The 27,704-nt window shown below is 43.2% G+C and overlaps 1 protein-coding gene across 1 annotated transcript in view; it reads left to right on the top strand.

Annotated features, from left to right (window-relative positions):
• Positions 1–25,993, top strand: part of arhgap35a (Rho GTPase activating protein 35a) — a 61,098-nt gene extending 35,105 nt beyond the window's left edge. The window contains 7 exon segments of the mRNA XM_018702053.2: positions 1,217–3,840; positions 3,842–5,068; positions 11,344–11,485; positions 17,167–17,244; positions 19,033–19,164; positions 20,742–20,847; positions 21,692–25,993. Coding sequence (XP_018557569.1) covers positions 1,330–3,840; positions 3,842–5,068; positions 11,344–11,485; positions 17,167–17,244; positions 19,033–19,164; positions 20,742–20,847; positions 21,692–22,190 — 4,695 coding nt within the window. The 5' untranslated portion in view covers positions 1,217–1,329 and the 3' untranslated portion in view covers positions 22,191–25,993.
• Positions 25,994–27,704: the final 1,711 nt, after the last annotated feature.

The raw sequence follows: 27,704 nt of genomic DNA, 5'->3' as shown, positions 1-27,704 counted from the left end.
GTTCATCTTTGCGCATCCACAGTTCTCTGTTGTCTGACAAACTCAATTCAGCAGCAATGAAGGCTTTGTCTGCTTTTGTGCTCTCTGTCAAAAGAGCTATTCATGATTAATAGTGGTTTTAATGTCTGTTTTACTACATTAACGCCTCAGTTATGACATGGAGGGTTGGTCTCGTACTGCAAGTCTGTGTACTGGCTGTCTCACAGCATTGGAAGATTTTTGTTCCTTACAAATTGTGCTGTCAAAGAGGGCCATTCCATAAAGAGCATCCCCCACCCCTCGTCTTCTCTCTCATTAATTTATTTTTAGGTCTGATCTACTAATGGAATAAATTATACCGAGACCCGTCAACTAAGCCTCTGTGTATGTTAGTTGGTGTATGTGCTATTTCTTGACAGCATGGCACAAAATTGTTGCATCTACTGTAGGTAAATATGTTGAGACATTAGTGATGGTACATCAGCCAACTCTGATCTGTTTGCAGAGTGCTATTTGGTGAGGAACATAGGAAAACATGTTTTTGATGGAGACGAGTCAGCCAACAGGCAGTGCAGCCTTTTAAAATGCAGATGGCTTTCCCTAGTTGGCCAATTAGTAACTTTAGCTCTGGAACACTTATCCGCTTTCATCTTCTTGTGTGTGTCTTTCTTTTGGGGTGCAGGGTGCTTAGTGTGGTGTATGTGGTGTATGCATGTGTGCATGTGTTGGTGCGCACATTCATGTGTCTGTTTTCTGCAACAGTGAAAACCCCACACAACTTTATTCCACTGCTGCTGGCAGTGAGACAACCCACCATACTGTTAGATGTCAGATAATAAGCCAAAACACATATCGAGTCTCAACGAACATGGGACCGAAATGTGGAAGGCACCACTGTAAGCAGCACAGTCCTGGCAGTATAAAAATTAAATGAGCTAAATGGGGAAAAATTGCCTTTTACTGAGCTACAGCTGGGTTAAGTAATGTGTGGCATTCCAGCAGCTTTGCCGCTGACCTCAATCTTTTCAGGAAACATTCAGTGGAGAAATAGGATCACAGATTAAACATTATTAACAACACATAGGCACACAGTAGGAATTTAGATGAGAGACACAATAGGCTCTCTAATAATAAAGCCTGTCACTGGAATGGAATGTTTTTTTCTTTATTTTTCTAGATTAATTATATTTCCCCCTCTCTCTCTCCCTGTCTCCATCTCCCTCTCTCTATGATGCAGGGCCAGACCCCAGCCCAGTGAGCTCCCCTTGCATGGAAACCCTCCTCCCTTGGCAGCCTCCTCCTCTCCCTAGATCCTAGCGGCCAGCATGGCAGGATGAGCCTCTGCCAGCGATGATGATGGCCAAAAAGCAAGATGTCCGGGCACCCACCTACAACCTGGTCGTGGTTGGGCTGTCCGGCACAGAGAAGGAGAAAGGCCAGTGCGGCGTGGGCAAGTCCTGCCTCTGTAACCGCTTTGTCCGGCCAAGTGCAGATGACTTCTACCTAGACCACACCTCAGTTCTCAGCACCAGTGACTTTGGAGGCCGTGTGGTGAACAATGACCACTTCCTGTTCTGGGGAGAGGCTGGGCGGACGATGGAGGAGGGCCCAGAATGCCGTATGAATGTGGTGGAGCAGACAGAGTTCATCGATGATCAGACGTTCCAACCACACCGAAGCACAGCACTGCAGCCTTACATTAAGAGGGCAGCTTCCACCAAGCTGGCTTCAGCTGAGAAGCTGATGTACTTTTGCACAGATCAGCTGGGGCTAGAGCAGGACTTTGAGCAGAAACAGATGCCTGAAGGCAAGCTTATGGTGGATGGCTTCTTACTCTGTGTGGATGTTAGCCGGGGTATGAACCGCAGCTTTGAGGACCAGATGAAGTTTGTCACCAATCTGTACAACCAGCTAGCCAAAACGAAGAAACCTGTGGTACTGGTTCTCACCAAATGTGATGAAGGAGTTGAGCGCTATATTAAAGACTCACACACCTTTGCCCTAACCAAGAAGAACCTACAGGTGGTAGAAACATCAGCACGCTCTAACGTCAATGTTGACCTAGCTTTTCTTACACTGGTTCAGCTAATAGACAAGAGTAGGGGAAAGCCCAAAATTATCCCTTACTTTGAGGCACTGAAACAGCAGAGTCAACAAATTGCCTCAGCCAAAGACCGCTATGAATGGCTGGTCAACCGAATTGTGAAGAACCACAATGAGACATGGCCCACTGTCAGTCGCCGAATGCAGTCTGCCCCTGAGTACAAGGACTATGTTTTCCTTGAGGGAACAGCTAAAGCCAAGAAGCTCTTCCAGCAGCATGTGCATAGACTTAAACAAGAGCATATAGAAAAACGTAGGAAGGCCTATCTAACTACTCTACCACAGGCCCTGTCTGTACTGTTACCAGAGTTGGATGAGATAGACCACCTGAGCTGGTCTGGAGTTCAGAAAGTCCTTGAGACAAAGAGAGATTTCTCCCAGTGGTTTGTAGTGCTAGATGACACCCCTTGGGAGACCACACCACACATTGATAACATGGAGGATGATCGAATCCCCCAGGACCTTCTGGAGACCCCTGCAGCTGAAGCTATCTATGAGACCCACCTGGAGCAGCTGAGGAATGAACGCAAAAGGGCTGAGATGAGATGGGAGTTCAAGGAGAAGCTAAGTGTCTCTCCTTTCATCACACCAGGGAAACCCTGGGAGGAGGCCCGAAGTTTCATCATGAATGAAGACTTCTACCAGTGGCTGGATGAGGCTGAATATCTGGACATCTACAACAAACATCAAAAGGAGATCATTGACCGAGCCAAAGAGGACTTTCAGGAACTGCTTCTTGAGTACTCTGAGCTCTTCTATGAGCTGGAAGTTGATGCAAAACCAAGCAAGGAGAAAATGGGAGCCATTCAGGAGGTGCTGGGTGAGGAGCAAAGGTTTAAAGCCCTTCAAAAGCTGCAGGCAGAAAGGGATGCTCTAGTATTGAAACATATCCACTTTGTCTACCACCCCACAAAGGACACCTGTCCCAACAGCCCCCATTGTGTGGATAGTAAGATAGAGCAGATACTTGCTGCCAGATTCCCTACCCGCTACCCATCATCAGACACTTCGAGACTGGATGGTGGGAGGGCTGAACGAATAAATCTTGTCATCCTAGGGAAAGATGGGCTAGCCAGAGAGATGGCAAATGAGATAAGGGCCTTGTGCACCAGTGATGACCGGTACGTGTTAGATGGCAAAATGTATGAGTTAGCCCTTCGTCCCATAGAGGGCAATGTGCGTCTGCCAGTTAATTCCTTCCACACACCAACCTTTACACCCCATGGTTGCCTGTGTTTGTACAACTCAAAGGAATCCCTCTCATATGTTGTTGAGAGTATAGAGAAGCTTAGGGAGTCAACTATAAGCAGAAGGGAAAGGGAAAACAGCTTAGCCCAACTCCCGCTGTCTCTCCTTCTGGTCACTAAGCGGGGGGTTGGGTCCATAGGGGATATTGGTGGGGAGACAGCTCAGACTCTTATCCAACAAGGGCAGCAGGTTGCTGGAAAGCTACAGTGCGCATATCTAGACCCTGCCTCTCCAGGTATGGGCTACGGGCGCAATGTCAGTGAAAAGCAGATCAACCAGATGCTGAAGGGCCTCTTAGAATCACGGAGAAGCATAGGGAGCAGCTCCCCTCCATTGCCCCCTCCATCCTCTGCTTTCAGAGACTCTCAGTCCCAGCCAGTGCTAGAGGCAGACCTGAGGATAGTCATGTGCCTGATGTGTGGAGACACATATGACCTAGACCAGCTCCTTGCTCCCTTCCTGTTGCCCCAACATTGTCGTCCTGCCTCCACTCTCAGCAGTGGCACCTCCTATTCTGCTGGATCTCAGTATAGGAGGTCAGAGGCAGAATATTGAATTGTCAATACTCTCTTTCCATTCCTCATTCTCCCTCCGCAAGACCAGGCTGGTGCACGGCTACATTGCAGTTTACTCTGCTCGCCGCAAGGCCTCTATGGAGACGTTATGTGCTTTCCTGTGTGAGGTCCAAGACATCATCCCAGTCCAGTTGTTAGCAGTGGGGGAGAGCCAGATGGAGCTGTCAGACTCCGAATCAGCAAAGGAGCAGGTCAGTCAGGGAGATGAACTGGCCCATGAAATCGAGGCTAGGTTTAACACAGTAATATGTGGACATGGTGGGGTAGTAGGGGGGCTTCATAAGATAGACCTTTTCCAACCCTTCCTCAAAGAGGTGGTAGAGAAGCGCACTATTGTTGAGGCCACGCATATGTATGATCATGTGGCTGAGGCATGCACCAATGAGAGCATCAGTCCTCGCTGTGGCTCTCCTAGTCCAGTTAACATTCTTATGGACTCAGAGGATGATATCGACCCGTCACCACCTTACCCTACCCTGAGGGAGGATGGTAGTCTGAGTTCTCACCTCGGAAGCTTTAAGCTGCCAGATCTGGATTCAAGTGATACCTTCTCTGTCATCTCTGAGCTGAGCACCTTTGAGAGCAAGCTCAACAACAAGGTTCCTCCTCAAGTGAAGCCCAAGCCTGTCCGCAAGGTTAACCTCAGCCCTTACATGGACCAGCAAGGTGGCACCAACCGCCGATCCTTGCCCCAAGCTGTCACCTGGGCTCCAGGTAGTGATGGCGGCTATGACCCCTCCGACTACGCAGAGCCCATGGATGCTGTGAGCAAACCTCGACCCACAGAAGAAGAGAATATTTACTCTGTCCCTCATGACAGCACACAGGGCAAGATTATCACCATCCGCAACGCCAACAAAGGTCACTCCAACGGTAGTGCTGGGGGGAATGGGTCAGACAGCGAGGCTGACAGCAGCTCACTGGAGCGCAGGAGAAAGCTGTCTGCCATTGGGGTAAAGCCTAAGCTTTACAGAGACCGGTCTAAGCGGCTTGGCAAGTTCAGCAGTTTTAGGACAAGCTTCTCGATAGGCAGTGATGATGAGATGGGCGGACCACCCAAGGCTAGCCAGGATGAGGGAGGAGCGCAAAAGGACAACTCCATTGAGGAGAGTGAGGACCCCAAAAGGAGAAATATCCTCAAGAGCCTGCGCAGAAATCCAAAGGTTAGTGTATGTGCATCCATCTGTTTATGTTGTAATATGTTTGACATGTGGGATAGATATGCAAATATGTCTCAATTCTATTAAGTGACTAAAAAATGCCCAAATACATCACTTAGTAATTTATAAACTTGAAGTATTGCACTAGTAAGTATTTTGGCAGGGAAAGCATCTCAAAATTTTGAGCAAAACACTTATTGTTAATTGTACCTAAGCAAAGACTAACTCAAATCAGTAACCCTCTGCAATACAGGATGTTATACCACTCTGCAGTATATATACACATGTATTTGTCTATGGAAGAATGGATAAAATGTCTATAATCTTCAGTATAATTGGTCCTTGGCTGAGATTAAACACCTGTTTGCTTTGGTGAATAACCGTGTTTACCACTAATTTTGAGGAGTAACTAACAAGTTCAGTATAATCTCTCTACTTTCTGCAGCTTAGCTCAGTGAAAACATATCATACTGTGGGGGTTCCTCTGAAAGCATGTCTGCCATATTTTTTTCACTGACTGCTCTGTGGGAGCCCTCTAAACTAGCCAGATCATCAGAGGGAAAGGAGACAAACTCCAGTCACTAAACTTCTATACCAGAATGCAGAAACTCCTAATGAATAGGGACAGAGCCACAGTATATAGTGTGCTGTTTTATCTGCTCGTGCACCTGTGTGTCTGCTTGGTTACATCAGTTTCCCTTTATGTGAGAGCTGACATAATAATGTTTGACATTTATTTCACCAGGATTTTGAAAGCATCAACATCCATCATGCAGTTCTTATTATAGCGGTACATGAAGAGAAATTAAAACTAATGTTATATCTCAGCGCATTAGTTGTAAACACTCCTGCTGCTCAGGAAATGACAGTAGTAATGAGTAAAAGAATGAGAGAATCTTAGCACAGGAGTCAGTCCAGATATAAAACCTTCACTCTCACTTCCAGCCTCACTTGTAGTATGGCATGCTCTGCAATTAACCGCAACCTAAGTGTTAAAGGATGCAGTGCATGTGCCATTAGTGATCGAGTGATCAACATCAGTGTCATCTAGTTAAGGCAGTGTTGTTTACTGTTCACTGTATTGCAGTTAGGTATGTGCCTCCCAATTCTTCCCTGTCAGCTTGGCTTTCTCTGCTTCCTTCCTTTCATTCTCTCATATTCACAGTGTTTGTCTTCTCTTCTTGCTGATTCATACTTTCTGCTTCTCATATTCCTGTCACACACACACACACTCTCTCTCTCTCTCTCTCTCTCTCTCTCTCTCTCTCTCTCTCTCTCGCTCTCTCGCTCTCTCTCTCTCTCTCTCTCTCTCCATTATGTTCCCCTCATATCTGTCTTTCCCTTCTTTTTTTTTTTTTTTTTTTTTTGCTAGAGGCTTTTTTTGTTGCACACACCAGTATCTCCCACTTCACTTGTTCCCAGCCCCTGTCTGCCCCTCTCCTGTTCACTTCTGTGCTTGTCTCTCACACGTGTTGTGGCGATACGTTTGACCTTACAATGTTAGGCTTATCAGCCTTGCATGCTGTTCATTCACACGCATGGCATGGCACAGAAGTGCCAGTTGAATAGGAGTTACAGCTGTGTATGTTGTGCTTGTGCGTCTGTGATAATTACCATGGCTGTCAGGAGGGTGGAACAGGAGGGGAATGATTAATGTTTTCACACACTCAGCTGTGATGTCCAAGTACCTGCGTGAAGGCTGTCATCTTGCATAGCTCTGAACTGCCAAAGCTACGTTCTTCCCTTTATGCACTAACTGACTTAGCACATAGTGTACTCAGTGACATTTTCCTTTCTGAAAAAAGTGTGCAAGGACTCAAATGGCAGCAGGGTAGTTTATTGGTCAAATAGACTACCAATGAAGTGGACAGCCAAGTCCAAGTCCCATGTTAGTAAGTATACAAGCTCCAGTAGCACTGACTTTTACCCAACCCTGTGCTCTGACCCTGTACTCAGAGGGGGGCAAGTTGAAAGGGGGATCAATAAAGTATCACATGACACATTATAAACCGACATGTTTCAGAACAAATCCCCAAGAAAATTGAAGCCAGCAGGAGTTAGATCAATGTCGTCATCATTTCTCTAATTAGCGCCTCTGATTTGTGCCCTACAGCAGGTCTGGGATCTGGATATCCACATTACAGGCCATTATGGCTTAATTGTGGTTGTAACAAAGTGATCAAGTTCCATCACCTGTTTTCTAAGCAGCTGTCTCAAAGATAAGAGCCAATTTTCAATCTGTCCCAGCCTGAAATCCCCTCAGGATGACATGTTATTGAGTTATTTGGTCATCTCAGGGAGATGTATTGTAGCAGTGACTGGGGGTTGGAATAGAACTGACCGTTCCTGGTAGTGGCTTGTCAGGGTTAACACAAAGTCAGATTTTCAGTTAGTTTTTGCAGTGTAAACACTTTCCTGGTCTGAGCCTTAGGGTACTGTCCACCAATCTGACTCATGACAGGTAGGAGCAAATAATTGAAACTAGACTCCAAGCCTATTTTCAAACCCCTTTTACCTCAGGCACTGACCAACTGTGTCTCAGTCCCGCCTGCCCGCCCTCCCTTAGCCAGAGGCCGGAAATGTTTCTTCTCTCTCTCCTGCAGCTTTTTTTTTTTTTTTTCAAACCACCTCAGCCAGCAAGAGGAATGCTTCAAATTCCTCAGTCACCTAGTTCCAGTCTAGTGTCCTCATGCAAGAAATGAGAGGGAGGGAAACAATCAAAAAAAAAAAAAAAAAAAAAGGAGAAAACACAACCTCAGAAAGAAAATAAAATGGAGCTGGAGAGAAATAAAAGTTGTGTTAGAAATGTTAGGACTCTTTTCTTTTGGATTGTGGCTTTGTGTTCCAGCATCCTACAGCGTGCAGTGTATGTAAACACTCACCATGGTGTCTGTATGTTATTATTAAGGATGTGTTTTGTTTGTCTTTTGTGGTAGAGGTCTGTTTTGTCTTCTCAGCGCTGGCAACATATCCTGTCTCAGTCAGCAACTAAAAGGAGTGGCCAGAAGGCAAAACTGCAGGGGGAGAAGACAGTAAGAGAGAGAAGTGGGTGGAGGAGAGGAGGAGGGGGGGTGTACAGAGACAGTCTACTAAACTGAGATAGGGCACAAATACACAAGACAGTCAGTGTGATGGGACATAAATAGATGAGCTGTTACTTGGAGCTAAAAACCAAGCTGCCAGTGAGTCTTATAGGATCATGTCTATTATTACTACCCATTCCATTCAGTTAAATACTCATGAGGTTTTTTGTGCTACTTGTGAGCAAATGAGTACAAACTTGCCATTTTCAGATCTTCACCGCAAAAACCACAAGTGGAAGGACATCCGTATGTTGAGAGAGGGAGTGTCAAAGAGGGCTGGGGCAGGGCAGCGGGGGAGGAGGTAGTTTGGAGTGATAAGTGAAAGAGTTCCAGTTAGGAATTTTCTCATGTAGAGTTATAATGGAAAGAAAGCTGGGCAACAGTTACTGACTTGCTGGGAAAGTCTGCAGTTACTTAACCTACATATTGCAGCACAGAGCCTTTGTCAACATTGTTGAATGAAGTGTAGACTCTTCCATTAAGCCTAGTCATTGTTGCTGAGTTATCTCTTGGCATTTTTGTCTTGTCACTTGAGCACCAGTTTGATAGGGGAGGTAGTGACAGTGCCCTTTTTCTACAGCTTATTAGAGAAAAATGCCCTCGATAGAAGAGCCTTAGTAATACTGGATTTTTGTAGGGCAATACAGATATCAATACTTTGAATGATAATAATGTATAAATAACAAATTTGAATTAATGATATGTCTCTAAATGTATGAAAGAATGAATGAATTTTTATTATTGTGTGATACATAAAAATATCCCTGGTCACATGGGCTTATATGACACGAGACATTGATACAAGCCACGTCAGAGTGCGGCATACATATTCAAACAATGGAGAAAGCTCAAAAATAGAGAAACAACTTGTGCATCTTTAATAATCAGATCTTAAGACAATTGTTGTCTACAACAGACAAATCCATATGTGTATAGGGCTGCAGAGATCGGAATAAATACTAATTAGATAATCCATCCGGCCTTCTTCTCGAGACAAAGTGAGCAAACTTAAACTCATCAGAATTTAACAACCATTCCAGTTTTGGATCATCTGTACACCAGAGTATTTCAAAGTTTTTTTTGAGCCACCTCATGGAAAATAAGCTCTTTTAAATTGTCATAATATGTGCAGTACAAAAGAAAAGGGGACTCACTCTCCACTCCACATGTTTTAATTGACCAACTGCAGTGGCTAGGCGAGGAATACTAGCTCTCAACACTGACACTAAAGATCTCTGGCTTCTAGATGAAGAAGATTTAACATGTGATTCAGGGCTAGACTTTTGTTTCAGGTGCACACATCCTTAATTTGGGCTTTGACACAGTGTTTTCAAGTTGTTTTTCTTCAAACTTCAATAGAAGCAGGACTTTTAAGAAAGTTAACATAACAACACAAAGTATTCCTGTGGATACATAGCATATCCACCTTCTTAAAAAACCGAGTAAAGGTATTTTGCCCATGGAGAACCGTGATTACTCCACATAAACACCTTTTTATTTATTCTATCCGATGCCGTTTTGATCAAACAACTCCACAGTAGGATTATTTCACATTTACGTTGTATTGATCGTGTTACCCAGCTCATGTTTCTCTAAATTGCTGGAATGGGAGCAAATCTGTAAACCCCGAGAAAGCACCATGTAGCTCTCCTCTGTATAGTCTCTACAATTTTAGATCCGTCTAAGCCCCATATCCCTGCAGCATAGTTTATTATGGCAGAGACACAGGCATCATAAAGTTGGATATATATATAGAATAATAATTGGAGAGCCTCATTACATAATTTCAGTTTTTAATGACTGATCTTAGAGCTCTCCCTGCAGAGTTGACAAGGGACCCAATTTTGGTTTGCTTGCACTTGACAGTAAATTTTGTTTTGTTTTGAACAGTAAACATCATTAAATACAAGTCATTTTGAATTTTAACTATAAAGAAAAACACATTAAATTAAACTATAAAATGTGAATTGAATAGAAATGAAAAAACAAAACAAAAACAAATATACATACATACATCACTGCATTTCCTGCTTTTTGTCTGTTTGTTATTTTCTAACACATGCAGTAATAATGATATATCTAATAACCGCATATCAGCCAATAATACAGGGCTGCAGATGTATTGGTCAGGCTCCATTAAGTAGAAGCTTAATGAAAGGTGAAAGCTTGGCAATACTGAGCCAGCTGAAAGACAATATAGATAAATAACAGAGTAATTTCATTAAATGTTAAGACATCAAGCAGTGCAGAAAAAGCACAGGTGAGCCCTTGTTGATCTGCTCAGTCTTAATTAGTGTTTCTGCTCTTGTTTCTTCGAGTAGTGCTGTAAGTGATTGTGTGTACATGCTGTATCGAGCATGTTTGGTGGAGTGCAGTGAGGCCAGTATCTGGAGCAGAGGGCGCGCCGGGCGCTCCCTCTCTCTAATGAGCGCTCCTGCTCCTGCTTTTCCCCTGCTCCTGCTTTTCCCCTTGTCTGTCAGGCCTGCACTGCGCCCACAGTCTATGTGCCCAGCCAACCATGCATCCCTGCCTCACCACCCAGCCTGCCAGGGCACAGCCTCAGGGGGCTGACAGACTTACTCTAGATCCAGGCCTCGAGGGGCCTTCAAAACATTCCCGCTGAACACCATTAAAGAGCAGTACAATTACTGCTGATGCCTCAGCCATACGGAGGCAGGCAGAGAATGTTGCAGGAGTGTGTTGGAGGTCTCTTAACAGGAGTTGGAAAGTAATTAAACAATGAATAAGAGAGTTTGATTATCTGAGAGCTGCAGTGCAGTAGAGAGAGAGTGAAAGAGAAACAGACTGCCAAAGTAGAGTGATGAAGGAGCTGATATATATCTCACTGATACACACGACAGGGGTCAAAACAAGAATGTATCATTACTTATCAGTCTATAGTTTGAAAGAATGTGCGGGATGGGTGTGTGTGCATGCTCATGTGTCTTGGCCTTTTAGCTTACACAAAAACACAGTCTCTTTCAAATAAGGTCATGGTCTTTTCCATCTAAATCTACTTGTTTCAATAACAATGCTGCTAGGCTCAGTGTCATTTTGGAAATGTGTGCCTATGTCAGCAGTGTCAATGCCAATCAGGCTTATAATAATGTCAATAATAATAATGTCAATGTTTTTTTTTTCTCCAAGTGCTTCCACTAATCTGGTCTCCCTTTCTTTCAATTTTTTGTTTTCTAGAAACCACGACCCAAACCCAGGCATTCCATCTCAAAACCCATTGAAAGCAACTACTTTGGCATGCCACTGGCCACTGTGGTCACCCCTGAGAGGCCAATTCCAGTCTTCATCGAGAAGTGCATCCGTTTCATTGAAACGACAGGTAAGAATCTTGTTATAGTTTACTAATTAAGGAGCACAGATGCTTAATGGCATCCAGTCAAACACAGCACAGGCTGTTATTTTCAGTCATTTAGGCATTGCCTGTTGTAAAATTATTTCAAAGGATCCGTTCTGCCTCTGTGTGTGCTGTACCTGCCTCCCTTAATTACTCCTTCTTTCCTGCATTTTTTCCTTATCTTAATCCTCCTCCCTGGTGGGATTGTTACCCACTGTGGTCTTCGCCGCTAAGAGTGCCATTCTGTCGTCCTCCTTAAATCATGCACAGACTTTGTGTCTGCGTGCACATACATCTCTGCTTTCTATTGTGTCTCCCTTATTCTTTGTTCAGGTTTGATAAATGGTAGTGTTTGGCTGAGCTGCAGGCCGTATAGGTGGGCCACCACCTCCAGGGAAATGAAACACATTTGGCGGTGGTGTTAACTTAAGTTTTTATAATCTAAATAGTCAAGAAAGTAATATGAAGTGAAATCCTCATTTACAGATTATTGTGTTTTTGGTTTCTGGTGGTTAGCTTTAGAGTGAGTCATCAGAGCCACATTCAGATGAATGGGATGATGAAAAAAGTCAAGGAGGATTTTTTGCATGTATTTAAATGAAATACTATAAATTAACCATAGCTATGGTGTGTATTAGCTGGGTGGTTTCAGTCTGTTGCTACCAACCTCCTCTCCTCTCCTCTCCTCTCCTCCCTCTCCTCCCTCCTCTCCTCTCCTCTCCTCTCCTCTCCTCTCTGGAAGTACTGGGAGCACAGATGTGGTTGGATAGCCTCTTCTAACCTTTGTACCCTGTTGCCCAGATGCCAGACCCCCTGCCAGGCTGCTCTGGTGTCCCACTGCCCTAGGATTGCCAGCTTGCCTCTCACCCTGCCACCAGCTGTTACACTAAACCAGAAGGGACTTAGTGCTGGGTCGATGCATGTGTATATTAGCACACAGCTCCTTATTCTTGGCTCGGCTGTAACTAGAATTGTAGAAATAGTAAAGTCATGAGCCAGCCTCCCACTCCTCTACTGCCAAATAACTCAATATTTTTAATTGGTTAAATTTTTGATATAATTTAGTTATTTAGCTTTTTAAGGGTATTTTCTGCAAGTTTTACTTAATTGGAAGATTTGCATGATCTTCTTATTTCTCTGCAAATCAACTACTGCTTTTAAACTCAACACAACGAACCAATACCTTTTAAAAGACCTGTCCCAGAACATTATCTCTATTTTACCTATACTTAGTATACTGACTTTCTTATTTTTTCATTGATTTAGTTTCTAAAATATTGGGTCTAAAATATTGCAATGGAAAAGAACCAGCCTAATAAAACTAAACTCACATTTTTCCAGGAAAAATATTGTGGATTTGATGTCAGTGTTGGTTACTATCCAGAATGTTTGTTTTAAAGCATACTTAACATGGCTTAGGAGATTTAATTATACATCTTAGTAATCTTTGATTTTAAAAAAATGCTTAAATTTGCTTAAAATTATCTGTTTATTACCGTCTATAATGTGAGTTGCATTTGAGCAAGTGAGTTTTTGTTGCTTACTCACATGCCAATGCATTCCACTGTAATCTCTGTCCTGATTAGAGGCTCTGTATTTGTGGATTACTGCAGCCTTACAAAACATCCACCGCCTTCCTCAGTGTAGGAGTGTAGGGGCAAAGCTCTAGATAACAAGGCATCACGTTAGATTTCACCTCACCCTGCTCAGATGTTAACTGGAGCAGTCACAGCAGTTACTTCTGGATGAAGGAGAAAAACTGGTTGAATATGCATTTATATACATGCACACTGTGTGTGTGTGAGCACACGTGAGGATGAATGCACAGCTCCTTCAGAGGTGTTTTCCACTTTTTACCCTCACTCACCCCTTCGGTATTTCTCCTAATCCTCCCCTCCTCTCTTTGGGTGCCCTTGTTTCTCCTGATCCACTCATCCCTCTCCCTCTGTCTCTTTGAGTACCTTCACTTGTCAGATTTGATTTCTTTCATCATCTTCCTAACCCATATTTCTATTTCTCCCCCTTGTCCTATCATCACCTCTCTCAATTCACTGCATTTTATTCTTCTCCTGCTGTCCCGTCCTTCTCTTTCCATCCCTTACGTTGCTTTCTCTCCTTCCTCTTGTCAGTATGCTGTGTGTGTGTGTCCGGGTGTGTTTTAGCCAGGGGTTGCCAGGTGATGTTCTACCCCATAGCTCCCTCTGTCCGATCAATATCACAAGGTAGGAAATTGGATGAATGTTCGGGCTCAGCTTTTTTCAGTGTGTGTTTGGCTTGTTCCCGTGTTCTTTGTGCGCGTCTGCGTGTGTGAGTAGTGTTGCCTCACACATCTTACAGTCAGATCCACTAAGAGTATGTGTGCAGAACTATTTTGTTTACATACTAACACATGCAGCTCAGAATGGCACACCCAGGGAATTACTGCAACTGGAAGGGGAAATGAGTTACAATGTGTTATTCAGTTTTGATTGTAGTTGCCCTAAGTCAGACTTTACTTATCCCGTATCTGTGTCTACAATCTGCAACTATAATGACACTCAGAGGAAATTACTGTGCGGTGCTGACACTATGTTTGTCACTGAAGTGTGAGCTGATAATGAGTGACGTTGTGAGACTGACCCTGGACCCGCAGCTTTGACCTACATCCTTCCCTTTTCCCTTTACCTCAAACAAAAATACTCACAGCTAACTTAAACCCAAACCCAGTGTTCCTGCCTTTATTCTTATCAGTCTAAATGTCATTGATTATCCTCTTACAGTCTTGTATTCATGAATCTGAGAAAACCTGACTTTCTTTTTTTTCCTGTTATTGCTATCCCAATCCAAGCTATTAAAATACCAGAAAATATATATATATATATATATATATATATATATGCACTGAAGAAAAGAATCTTAATTTCTGCTTTCTGCTTTTTTCTATCCAAAAGTCTTCTTTCTTTGTCACTTCTCTTATCCATGCTTCATAGCTCACTCCCTTTGTCCTTGAAAAGAATAGGAGTGGATGTGGTATTTTGTGTTATTTTCATGCATTGTGAGCTTGTAGAAAAGCAGCTATATAAAATCAATCCATAGTGACTGCTGTTATCTTTCCTTGGCCCTGGCTTTCTCTCAGCGTGGTAGCCGCAGTGTGCTCTGCTCTTGGGTGCCGAGGTGATGAATGCGTGTTAGCGTGTGCGGGCATATCTGCTGGCCGTAGCAGCCTCCATAGCGACGTAAAGGGCAGCACCCAGCGACTGCCTGTCTCCATGGTGAACTATGAAATCAGCCCCTGGGCTGCTGAACCCATAGAGAAATGCTGGGTTTCTTGGGCTGATGTGGGATCAGCTGGAGTGTTGTGAGACAGTAACATGCTGCAGGAGCACAGCTGCTAACTGCCAAAGCATTTATCGCACTCAGAGTTTGTGTGATTGCAGACTCTCAGGTGTGTTTTTGGCCACTTGAGTGGTGTTGGAAGCGGTGAACTCGCTGTAGCTTGGGGTGTACTTTTAAGTTTCTACATGTGCCCTGTATGGATTGATGATAGCCTACAAGGATGGAGAGTTATCAGTAAAAGTTTAACAGTATTTTTCATCAGGGCTAAAGAAGAGGACGCAGATAAAACAGTTGTTTGTTGCAGGAAAGGCTATTATTTACTTTGACCCCAGGAAGTCCTAGTGCTTTGTTTGACCCTAGAGGAAGAGGATGCTGCTCACCTTTACAAGCTATCATGTAAAAACACTCTATCCACTGACTTTTCTTTTCTTCTTTTTGTCCCTGTAACCTCCATCTTTTATGTGTTTTGTTGTTTCAAGCACATTCCCTATCCTTCTTTATATCCCTCCTTATCTAAATCCCCTTATTTTTCTCATTCTCTCTTTCATCAGTCTGACCCTCACTCCTATGCACCCTCACACTCCCCCACTATCTTTTCTCATCCTTGGGTGCTTGTCCTATTTTGCCCCTATCTCTCAACTGACTCTCTTTCCCCACCACTGCTACACTACTCCCCTCTCCCTATCTCTTCTCCCATCCCTGTTTTCCTAGTGTCTGGCTAGAAAAGCTTTTGTGGATAATTGATTGGTAGAAGGAGGAGATCGATGCTGTATGCCTTGACTGAGAGCTCTCTCATTTCCTCCCTGCCTCTCTCTCTGATCTCTCCCTCTTTTTCTGCCACTCCCTATCTCCCTCGCTCCCTTTGGATTGCTCTTTGTCTCCCTGAGTCACCACAAAGTGTGAACGAAGAATTTCAAGGGTGGGAGGTGAAATCTTATCTTTTTTGTAAATTGGAGAAAAGTATTAATGAACCAAAATTAAGTGAACTTTCACTCACACCGGCTATCCATGTGCATTTGCTTTGACTCAGTTGCTTGTGTTTTCATTGCCTGAGTACATGGATGTGCTGCTAAAATACAAGACTTAAGGATATATTTACTACGACTGTATATGTAAGTGATATGACATGCTAGGGTCAGAACTGTCTGGAAAGCAGTTAAGTTGTATTATCTGTCGCAGAACTTGAAGTATATTGTATGGCGGACAGTTCTGAAAATGCAATTGTGCTTTTCAAAGAAAGAAATATTAGTTAGTATTTGAGCTTTCAATAAAAAGATCTGTGAATCTGTGATCTGTGTTAAATTAAAAAGGCCCCCCAGAGCCTCAACATGGGAGATACTTTTCTGTTAAAACTTTCAAACTGTCAACAACATTAGATTATTAGATTTTAGAATAGCATAAATTATTTCTATAAACACATAATAAAATCCAACTGGACTCCTTAATAAGTGTTTAACTGGCAGCTTCAACCATATTGCATTAGACTGCGCCTGCTATGAGCCATTAAAAGTCTGGAAAAATGCATAATCAAGCAAAAGGCAAGGTAAACAGAAAGGTAGAAATGTATGAAGGATAGCAGACTGTTGCATCCCCGCTCTTCTGCCTTGAATTGCTGTAATGATAAATGGAGAGTTCTAGTCTCATATGCATCTTTAGGCTTTCTGCCTTATTCTTTATTGCTGTCTGAGAGGATTTGATGGACCAGAGTTTATCTACAAACATATTGACGTGTGTTCAGTAAAACAGTAGCCACAGATTTTACACCTGCTTTTTCCAGATGTTAAATTTCAGACACAGTCTTGTTTACTCTGCTGCTGTCAGTGGGTGTGTTTTGCACCTCTAAATAGAAACGTGTTAAATACATATTACAGTAGCTCAAACATGCAAATTTTAGCAGTGCTGCTTGTCCTCCCTCTTCCAGGACAAAAGCTGCCAATCTGAAGTAAGTGACCTCCTAAGATTTAGAGTTTGGTGTTAGATGGAAAAACCACATGGTCTCTGCACTCCCTTTTTAAAGTGTGTGGCTCCAAAGTAGGCTCAGTTTGTCACAGTGCAGCAATGGGCTCTTAGCAGACCTGCAGGAGTGCTTTATAGGTTTAATAAATAGTGCTAATACTGTGTTTAGATGGAAGGGGATACAGGGAGAGGCCATTAGAGCAGCTCACAGTAGCTCTACTTTTTCAGCCCTTCAGAGTGAATCTATACACCTCGTAATATATCAAAGGGTTCTTGGAGGTGATTGACCAATGACTATAAATACTTGATACTTGTGGCAAATTAAACGCCTGGAAAGAACACTGAGCTAATAACACTCTTCTTTCCCTCTCTCTCTCTGTCTCTCTCTCCACCAGGTTTGAGCACTGAGGGCATCTACAGGGTCAGCGGGAACAAAGCAGAGATGGAGAGCATGCAGCGGCAATTTGACCAAGGTGTGTTACATTCTGCTTACAGTACTCACACATACATGTGAACACATGCTCATTGTTGCTTCAGCGGTGTACTGAACAGGCTGGGTGTGAGGGAAAGGCCACAAGAGTGTGTATGTCTGCTTCTATCTATAACAAGCCTGGATCCCCTTAATTAACCAGGGAGCATTCATTCTGTCAAGGGAATAGGCCTTCGCTTCCTTTTAGACTGTAGAGCTGCCTCCTCAGTCATCTACCTGCTCCAGCGTGCATGTGCATGTTCCACACGTGTGCACGCATCAGATGCTCTCAGTGTGGGTCTCCATGCATGTGCCTGTCTGGTGTGGGCAGTTAATTACCTCCAGATTGGTTTGGTTAATGAAGCATGTCGCTGCCGAGATAGATAGCAGAGCAAGATGGCCTGTGAATGCGTGTGTGTGCGTGAGCGTCCACGGCTCGTTGAGGTTAAATCCAGCTCAGGTAATCAGAGTTGAAGCCCTGCGTTGAATCATTCTGAGCCCCGGGCCAATGGGACAAGACAATTACAGGTGAAACTACAGCACAGGTGTCTCATAGCCGTACTGAAGATGGCACTTCATCCGTTCCCCGAAGATTCAGATAACTCATTACAGGAGAAAGTAGCATCAGAAGCACTGCACTTTGGAAAGTCTGAGTGGGAGCTCTCTTCAGACTATTCAAGAACTCTCTAACCATATCTGTATTACTTTTTTCATTCTACACATACTGCCTTTGTAAAGTAAAAAGTTATCAGAAAATGGCTTTTTTAATTAAGCCTTTGCTCACACACACACACACGCACACACAGTCTTTCCACTAGAGTGGTGCTCCTGTGTTGTTGCTGTCTTTGGCTCTCTGAGCTGTCTTTGTCTCTGCTCAGATGTACTTGAAATTCATCTAGAATTCATTCTACCTTTTATTTAAATAAGTTTATCAACCAAAATGATGCCATGATTAAATGAATAGATGAGAGGTCTAGGACACACCTGTTCATACAGACTTGTCTATAAGTTGTGTGCACAACCACAAACAGTGAATTTGTAGTGGGTGAAATAGTACGTGTAATTTTACATTGTAATATGTCAGAAATCAGTAACTAGACAGTCTGTTTATTATCCAGAAAATGTCATAATATTCTGTAATACCTGACAGATCAAAGTACTCTATTACATTAATTCATATAAGTCCATTATTTCCATAAAACACTCCTGTTCGTTCATTTGCAAAATTGCCTCTGATGGCCTTATAACACCAGAAATATTAAGGTAATACCTACCATCACACAGAGGTTCAGGCAAACTGTGAACTGAAAATATCAAATAAAAGTCTAAGTCAGGGAGAACGTATATGTTTTAGACATCTTTTCAAGTTTATTTGTTTTGGTACAACTTTGATTGCATTGTGTTAGACCACTGCCCTTATGAAAATGTCCTGGTTGGACATGAGATAGAGTCTTAGTACCACTGGTATAAACAGTACAGCAAAATCTCTAATGGTTGACAAATTTATATTGTTTCACGTTTGTTTCACATCATTTTATAGCTCAGTCTGTGGTTGAATGAACATTTTCAAAATGAGCTTCACAACTATAGGATATAGTGTATTACAGGACTGTTATTTTGGAAGGTGTTTCTTTATTTTGACCACCTCTCTGATATACTGTATTCATGTAAAATTGTGATGTTTATATGTGATTCAGAATCAGACTTTATCGCCAAGTAAGACAGATAGAAAGTAGAAGTAAGAGTAAATGTAAGAGTAAATTCAAATGTCTGTTTGCTTTCTTATTTTCAGACCACAACCTGGACCTTGTGGAGAAAGACTTCACCATGAACACTGTAGCAGGAGCCATGAAGGCCTTCTTCTCAGAGCTACCTGAGCCTCTGGTGCCCTACAGCATGCAGGGAGAGCTGGTGGAAGCCTTCAGTAAGTCCTGGGGCTCTGGTTTGAGGGGATGAAGGCAGGCACACACAGGATGTGGGCAGAGTCGCTGGCTAAAACCCGAGGTGTATTGGATTTTGCTTGAAATCCTCTCCCCTTCATTGTAACTTTTCTTTAGCCTAACAAGCAAAACTCTTGCAATCCAAATCCATCCATGGGGAGAATTGGATTTGCCACTTTGGTGAGGAACTTGGGGAAGGCAGGAGAAAAAGGAAGGAGGAGAGGAATATTTAAGGCTCCGGGAAGGAGGATGTGGGGATGATTGCACATGATGGAGGGATGCAGGAGCACCATGGATAACAGCGGTCTTGAATGAAGTCATGAGAAAACAGTCATATGTTAGATAAATGAGGGAGCCCCTGCACTCTCCGCCGCCTCTCTTTTTCTTTTTCTGTCCTGTAATCTGTCGGAATGGAGATTTAAGGCATAGCTTAGTCTTGCATCTTGCCAGAGAGATTTACCCCTGGCCCGCGAGGCTGCTGTCACTCACCGAGCTCTGCATGTGTATGTGTGAGTGAGTGTGTGTGTGGTTTTTAACGGCCCCAGCGAGACCCTTCAGCCGTGACAGAGACCTGATAAAGCTCCTGCAGTCTGTGCTACAACAGAAGAAGGAGACAGAGAGTGAAAAAGAAAAGTGAGGTCGAGTTAAGAGACAAGAAAGCTTTCATGTAGTTGAAAACAAATTGGGCTTGGCATTTCAGAATCTTATTTATTTATGTTTTTACCGTTACCAGACTGAGGTGTTGAGAAAAAGCTGGGTGGGTTGATTTTAGTGGATGTTGTCATGGTGACATTACTTTAAATAAGCTGTAGGAAGTTAGTTAAGTTTTGATTGCTGTTGATTGATGTACAGCAAGAGGGACTTTGGCTGTGTGAAGTCATTCCGCCTCAAATCTGTTTTTGATCCAGACTGACCTCATTGTGGGAATAATACAAACTCAGATTCTCTGATTGTAAATCATGTTTGTTAATGTGGAGGAGAACATCTGCTGTTCTCACTGCTGCACTCTGCCTTCGCACACACAAACACACACTCACACAAACGCACACAGGATGGACTGTGTTAGCGGGTGACGTCAGCTCTTCTGACTCACTCCATCAGGCTTAACACACCCAGTGCATGTGTGTGTTTGTGTGAGAGTTGCTGTAGTCTGTAGGACACTGTGATGGGTGGGTGCGTGGTGTGTTTCTCCTCTGGGATGTGTGTGGTCTTTGTCTGTCGTTTTCTGAGAACTGTAGTATGGAGTCCTTTTGAATTGTGTGTGTGTGTGTGTGGTGTGTTTTTCCCCACTGGGATGTGTGAAACGTGTACTATTGTAGGATGAAATCACTGTGTCCTGCACAGATTTTTTGAGAGCTGAATCCAATTGCTTTCAGTATGCTCTTCAAACTCTCCTCTTCTCCACTGTACTCCCCCCTCCCCTTCCCCTCTCATCTTTCTTTACTCACCACTCTCACTCCCTTGACATCTTCCCCTCAGATCCCCCCTAATCTTTTCTTTCAGCCTCTGTCCTCCCCTCCTCTAACCTATCGTGTCTCTCTCTCCCTCTGCCACCATTCAGAGATCAACGATAGGGAGCAGCGCTTCCAGACGATGAAGGACATTCTGCGCCGCTTCCCCAAGGAGAATTACGAGGTCTTCAAATATGTCATCAGCCACTTGAACAAGTGAGTGAGCGATTGGGTTGGAGTCGTTCTCTGACAGCCGTGCTGACTGCACCGCCGGTCAAGTGACCTGGCAGTGACATCACCCAAACCAGCACAGTGACAGAACAGAGGTTGAGTCATGATCTGTGCTAGTGCAGTGGTTATTTAATATCTATATACAGATGTTTATCTGTTGTTAGCTCTGTCATTTTAGGTGTGACAAATTGACCACCATGCTCCAAAGATGCCAGGAAAACTTTGTAGTCTGAATTCAAAGTTCAGTATAGATCAGTGGTTCACAAGCTGAGGTTCACGACCCTCAACAGGTCCCACGATGAAACTAAGGGGCCACATGGGAATTAAAGAGAAAAGAGACAAGAACAGTGTCACACAACTATTTTTGCTATTGTCTAATAAACCATAAACCATTTTACTTTGTCCTTGTAAAAATCTGTCACAGTCTAAGAGGAATAACTCACTCTTTGATTCAGCTGTTCACAACTTATGTCTACAATTCAGCCATAAGAAGATATTGCTTCATCTCAAGGTGCCCCAAGCCAAAAAGATTGGGATCCTCCATAATAGATTAACTTAGTATAGCTACAGTGTAGTATTGTTCATACTTTTCAGGATGAGTATGTAGTGGGCCAAAAAAAGCACTTGATATCTTGAAATCTGATAATTAGAAAAACGAGATCCCTGCTGTTTTGATTGCTTGTTCTATAATTTGGGTCATGTAATGGATGTGGAGATTTAGAGGACACCATCAGGTTTTGTCAGCAGCGGATCATTTGAAGCATCTCTTTTCTACAGTAGTCAACTGTGGCCAATTAATTTCACTTTTTGGTTTCCCTGTGTTTGCCAGGGTGAGTCAGAACAACAAGGTGAACCTGATGACCAGCGAGAACCTGTCCATCTGTTTCTGGCCCACACTGATGAGACCAGACTTCACCACAATGGACGCCCTGACCGCCACCCGCACCTACCAGACAATCATCGAGAGCTTCATCCACCAGTGTGCGTACTTCTTCTACAATCAGCCGCTGGCAGACGGCCTCCCGGGCTCCCCCACCTCCACGCTCTCCTCTGGGGGAGGGACCTCGGCCTACTCCTGCATGGCTGGAGGCTACTCATCCTCGCCGACTCCGTCCCCGACTCCCTACGTCCTCCCCGCCACCCCTCCTGTCATTCCACACTACGGCCCTCCCATCCACCACCACCACCACCACCACCACCACCATCAACATCACCAACATCAACATCAATCCCCACCCCACTCCCCACCTCCTACTCCCCAGTCCCCGATCCTGCTGCCACCCTCCCTGCATCCTCATCACCCCCCTACGGAACAACACACGCTGTGAACCAGGGATCAAGGGAAAGAGAAGAAGAAAAAAAATAAAGATAAGATAACGAGATTCAGAAAGGTCTAAGGGTTCAGAATTAAAGATCTTGAAGTTTGGGAAGGAACTATAGAAGATAAATTAAAATGAGAACAGGAGCAAGGAGGAGAAGTTGGGAGATTGAGTGAGATGCAGTATGTACAGGGAGAAACCTACATGTTTGGGAGAAGAAGGAGGTGTTTGAGCCTCCGTCGCTTTTAGAAAAACGGACACACACACACAAGGCAGAAAAGGGGAATGCTGAAGAGCCTCTGAACTGGCAGTATGATCCTTCTCCCTCCTCGCCACTTTATTCCTTTGTCTCTCACAGCCTCACTTCATCTAGAGCTGCCCTCCTTGCCTTATAGAGAACCTACACGCAGACACACTAATGAAGAGTGAGATGTTGCCAGTAACTGTTAAAGGGACTCAGGGAGGGCCTCAGAAGTGAAGAGCAGGGGGGGAATGTGAACTCTGTTATGTTGGGATTGCTTTGCCACACACACATACACACACACACACACACACACACACACACACACACTTGACACAAACACCCAGTGGCCAGTGTGCCTCCAACAACCATCCTCCTCAATCCCTTAGCCTCTAACTTTGATGGGAATTTTGGTGGCCGGCACAAGTTTTGTGTTTTTGTTGTTTTTTTTTTGTTTTTTTTTGTTTTTGTTTTTTTGCAAACCGACCCACCTGCTGTACCTACCTGGAGGCCATGGCTGGGACAGAGTGGAGCAGAGAGCGAGTCCTGAACATGTTTGTTTATTTCACCACTGTACAGAGAGGACTTAAGCAAGAAACACGTGTTACTACTCACCCGACAGGATGTTCTGTCCTCTGCGACTCACAACATTCCTATCTGTCAACCCCTCACACAGCCACACACACGCAGACAAAATCAGTTTCAGTCGGGCCAAGCACAGAAAGGAAGAAAAAAAATCTCAACCGACCGGATCTGCTGGGCAGCAAATTAGAGCAAAGGATTATGGGTGCTCTCACACCCTTGGCATTCTGGGAAGACTCCTCCCATTCTCCTGTTTGCTCTCTTTCTCTCTCTCGGTTTGAACTTTGCAACCTTATGCTCTGTCCTTGTAAACAAACAAAAAAAAAAAACATGATCCAAAAGTGGATTTTTTTTAACTGGTCTAAATCTTTATTCTACATTCACATTCCCACTGTCACAAATGTGTTTTTTAATTATGTTCTTCATTTAAGGAAACACACAGGAACCTGAGCCTATCTGTCAATGACTGGCCTCGTGTGTAAGCGTTTGGCTGGTTGACTATCTGTCTGTGTGCGCCTGTATCTATGCCGTTTAGTTTTACCTGCATTAGGCAGATAGTGGGAATAATTCCAGTGTTGGACCTTCACCTGTCATGTTGCTTCTCTCACGCTGTGGTGGTTTTACAAGTGAGTCGGTGCAGCAGTTTTCATAGTAAGGACCTTGTTCAAAAAGCACTTTTCTGAGCACTTTGAAGGCACATTTTAAATTGGAGCTGCCATGACATGACAGCCACCATTCACTTTATTGTCAGTCCACCCTGCTCTCTCTCTCTCTCTCTCTCTCTCTCTCTCTCTCTCTCTCTCTCTCTCTCTCTCTCTCTCTCTCTCTCTCTCTGGGAGCACACCACTGACATCTAGAGGAAGAAATGGGTGTTGCAGCCATAACCTCACTTCCACTACTGCATGGGCGTAGCACCATTTTCCCTACTGTGGTTTATGTAGCGTCAGATTCTCTCATAGGTGCAATTGTTGAGATTCATCTTCATTGTATGTCTGGTAGAATTTACTTTAGAGCTCATGAAGTGTAAATAGAGGAACAACAGCAGTTTTAAATTTGGTACAGATCAGCTGAGATTATATAGACTCACCACAAAGCATGTGGCCGCATTGCCGTTGGTTAGACATGCAGTGAATGAAATTGCCTCTCTGTCTTTTGTTGTTAGTTTCCACTTCCCTGCGGACACCAAAGCACTCAGTCATTTGTAAAGGAGTGCATCCCACCTTCAAGATGCCATATTTGAATAGAGGAAATGATGACTTACAAGAATGTGGCGCAGAGTAGCATTACAGGCCGGAAAGTAAGAGCTGGAAGCGAGGCTCAAGCTTTGACAGGTGGGAGGCTTTTTATCGTTGGAAATAATTGGCAACTACCGCTCCAGGCCTCAGCACGCTGTCCTCTTAGGACGCAGCGTCATGCCTGTGGAAAGGAGACTCAAACCTGCTCTTAGTGGACACAAAATACAATTTGCAAGAGTGTAACCACTACACCAGACTCCCCCTCTAGTCAGTCCCTGTCCAAGAGAGACAGTTGGGTCTGGGAGAGACAGCAGACAGAACAGACAGTCCATTCATCCGTCTGCATGACTGGAATGGAGCATCACAGAATTCCTCGGCCCAGCCTGCTGTTACCGTAGAAACCAGTGAGATGGGGCTTGAGGAGAATTGCTGAGCCTTGATCGAAGCTTTTGAAGTGTGTGTGCGCGCACTTGTGTGTCTCTGTGTTTGTATGAGCTGGAAAGAGAGTGTGCGCATGTGAACTTACATGTGTTAACGTTAAGCAGATGCTCACCAAGGTCACTTATTCTGTTTGACACTGAGTTGCATCTCTGCATGTCTCCCCAGACTGCCCTCTCTGCCCAAGAGAAAAAAAAACCTTTTAACCAATCACTGAACTCTTAAAGGAGCTTTTATCAGTCTACACTACCTATTTACCTTTTGTGTGGGTGTATGTGTGTGTGTGTGTGTGTGTGTGTATGTAATAGAGGAATTAAGAGTGAGTGTTTGGGTGGGTTTGAGCTAACATGCTAGCAAGCTGTGCTTGGCAGACGGCCAGAGACCAGCGTGATCCAAACAAACGTGAAGGAGAGGAATGCAGCTCTCCTTGCGGTCATTACCCCACTGTGTAACCCTGTTGGCTCGTCCAGATTACACACACTGATCCTCAGAGAAAGTGTGAGAGAGATGGGTGAGAGTGAGAGGGAGGGAAGACAGACACACAGCAAATGGGTGAATGGGATCATTATTTGGGAGACGGAGGGAGGAAGGAGGAGTGACCACTGGTACTTGTGTGTGAACGTCGGCCAGTGGCGTTCCCTGTGTATATCAATGTGTTAATACTGAAATGACTGTGAGGCAGCCAAAGACTGTGGAAAAAAAGGGTCCAGGGAGAGATGGGAAGCAAAGTGACAGTTTAGAAGAACAATTGAATTTAAAAAAAATGTGACTTTGGTTCAACGATATGTGGCTGCATTGCTTTTCTTTTTCTTTTTTCTTTTCTTTTTTTTTTTGCAACAATGGTGACAGATGTCTGTTTAAGTTAAATGAGAAACAAGCAAAACTATATTCAAATGTTTGTTTATTGGTATGTTAGGGGGTCTAACACTTTGCCCTTTAGTCAGTGGTGATAGAAAAAAAAGTTTCTTTTTATGTTTTATTTTAATAATTAAAAAATACAAAGCATTTTTTTTTAACAATTTCTTTGTGAACGATTGAGAGACCAGCCCAGTATAGTGCATGATTTCTTCCCGACCAAGGAAGAGGGCTCCACCACTCTCACTATTTAAAGAGATGATAAAAAATATTAAGAAATGATGTGGGGAAAAGAAAATATAAAAAAAAAATTAAATGAAGTACTGTAAACTGAAAAGATAACATCAAACAAAAAAACTGTCATTATTTGCTGAGTATGGTAATTTGTCTAAATGGGAATGGTGTATACAGCAAGGCCTTATGTGATCTGTATCATAGTTAATAAATCAAATCTTGTAAAACTCCTGCTTTTCTTGTGTCTTTGTTAACACGAAGAACCGATGTGAAAATCCTGATTTTAGAAGAAAGGTGAATGTACCAGGACACAGTCTGAGAATGAATTTGTCTTCAACTTCTTAATTAGACCAAGAAAAAAAAGTCAAGGTTCTTTACCAGCTTTCTCCCGAGCTTTCAACCCCAAAAAAGTTTATTAAGAATTCATTCCACTAACTTAATTCTAATAACTGCAGGCTGTGTTAAATATGTACAGTGTTAATGTCAATGCTTGTGACACCTTACATAGAAGAGTTGTCTAACTGCAACTTCCTCAAGTGAGAGTCCTTGTTTTGGTTACTTTTTCAGTATTTTAAAGGCTCAAAGAGATTAGATTATATGATAACTCATTAGAAAGACAGTAAAATTAGAGAGGGAAAAGTACAATAAATATGTTTACTCTCATATCCTGTTAATCATCTTGCAACCCCTCAGATTGATATTGTAACTGCAAGGTTGGGAACCACTGGTTTTCACAATAAAGTAATTGAAATGTAAACTTACTCCAAAACATAAGCAGTATAGCAAGTATATCGAAAATGTTATACAACTTTAAATGTTACACATGGTATTCGGTGGATTTTGTGTTTTCAAACTAATTAGCTTGACTAACTTACAAATCGGTCCCCACAAGAAGCAAACACGTAGAAGCCACAGGACATTTTTGATACAGCAGTATGCAGCAACTGTAAACTGCTGTAAGAAATATCAACAAGCGTCGATGCAACGTGTGCACATGTTCTACAAAACATGAAATAACCTTTGAATCGTTTATGTCTCAGACAAGTTTTATGTTGTGACTTAATCTTGAGATTCTCCGCTTTCCGAGGCAACTTGAATTGTGCCTTTATGACAACCGGGGCTGATTTACGGTGCGTGCAATTAGTGCCTGAACAAACACCTGTGGGCTCAGGCGATTGGAAATTCTCGCGGCGTTGGTTCCTCGTCGGTTGGTTAGCTAAACACTCTTGTAAGGGCCAAAGTTATCATAACATACTCTATTATTGTTGGTCTGTGATAACGTGTACATGATACGTGTACACTCTACATTTTTGCAGTTAGTTGTATATTGTGGGTTTATTACTCGGCCTCTAGTGGCTAAAGTGCTCCTCCCAGAGTCAAAATGGAGAAGTCACTGAACTGTGACTCACTGAGGAAAAGGTGTATTTGCGTCAAACTACACATGGAGCTTCGACATACTATGTGTCAAATACAGTATGCTCACACAACGGTAATGCATGATGGCGACTTTACACTGCAGCAGAAAAAAGGTAGGTTTCCCTGAATCATATGAAACTTGATACTGACTGACAGAGTAAGATCAGAATAAGCAAAAATAATGGTCTGTAAGCTTTAAAGGATTAAGCCACTGTTAAATAATCACCTTAAGTTCTAAATCTGCAGTTAAGATGCATAACATTAATGTAGTAGAGGTGCTGTAGAATGCTTTTCCCCCCTAATGTTTACAGTGCCTTCAGAAAGTATTCAGATCCCTTCACTTTTTGGACACTGTATTTTGTTGTTGAGTTCATTTTAAATTGATAAAATTGCCATCTTTGCCCATTGATCTGTATTGAGTAACCTAAAATGACAAAGTACATTTTTTGCAAATTAACTGAAAATCAAAAACTGAATTCTCTTATTTAGAAAAGTATTCAGAGCTTTGACTGTGGTTCTCTA

This window comes from Lates calcarifer, linkage group LG21 (assembly GCF_001640805.2).
Source record: "Lates calcarifer isolate ASB-BC8 linkage group LG21, TLL_Latcal_v3, whole genome shotgun sequence".
NCBI classification, from domain to species: domain Eukaryota; kingdom Metazoa; phylum Chordata; class Actinopteri; family Centropomidae; genus Lates; species Lates calcarifer.
The sequence above is the reverse complement of the archived record's forward strand: the minus strand, read 5'-3'. Positions and strand labels throughout refer to the sequence as shown.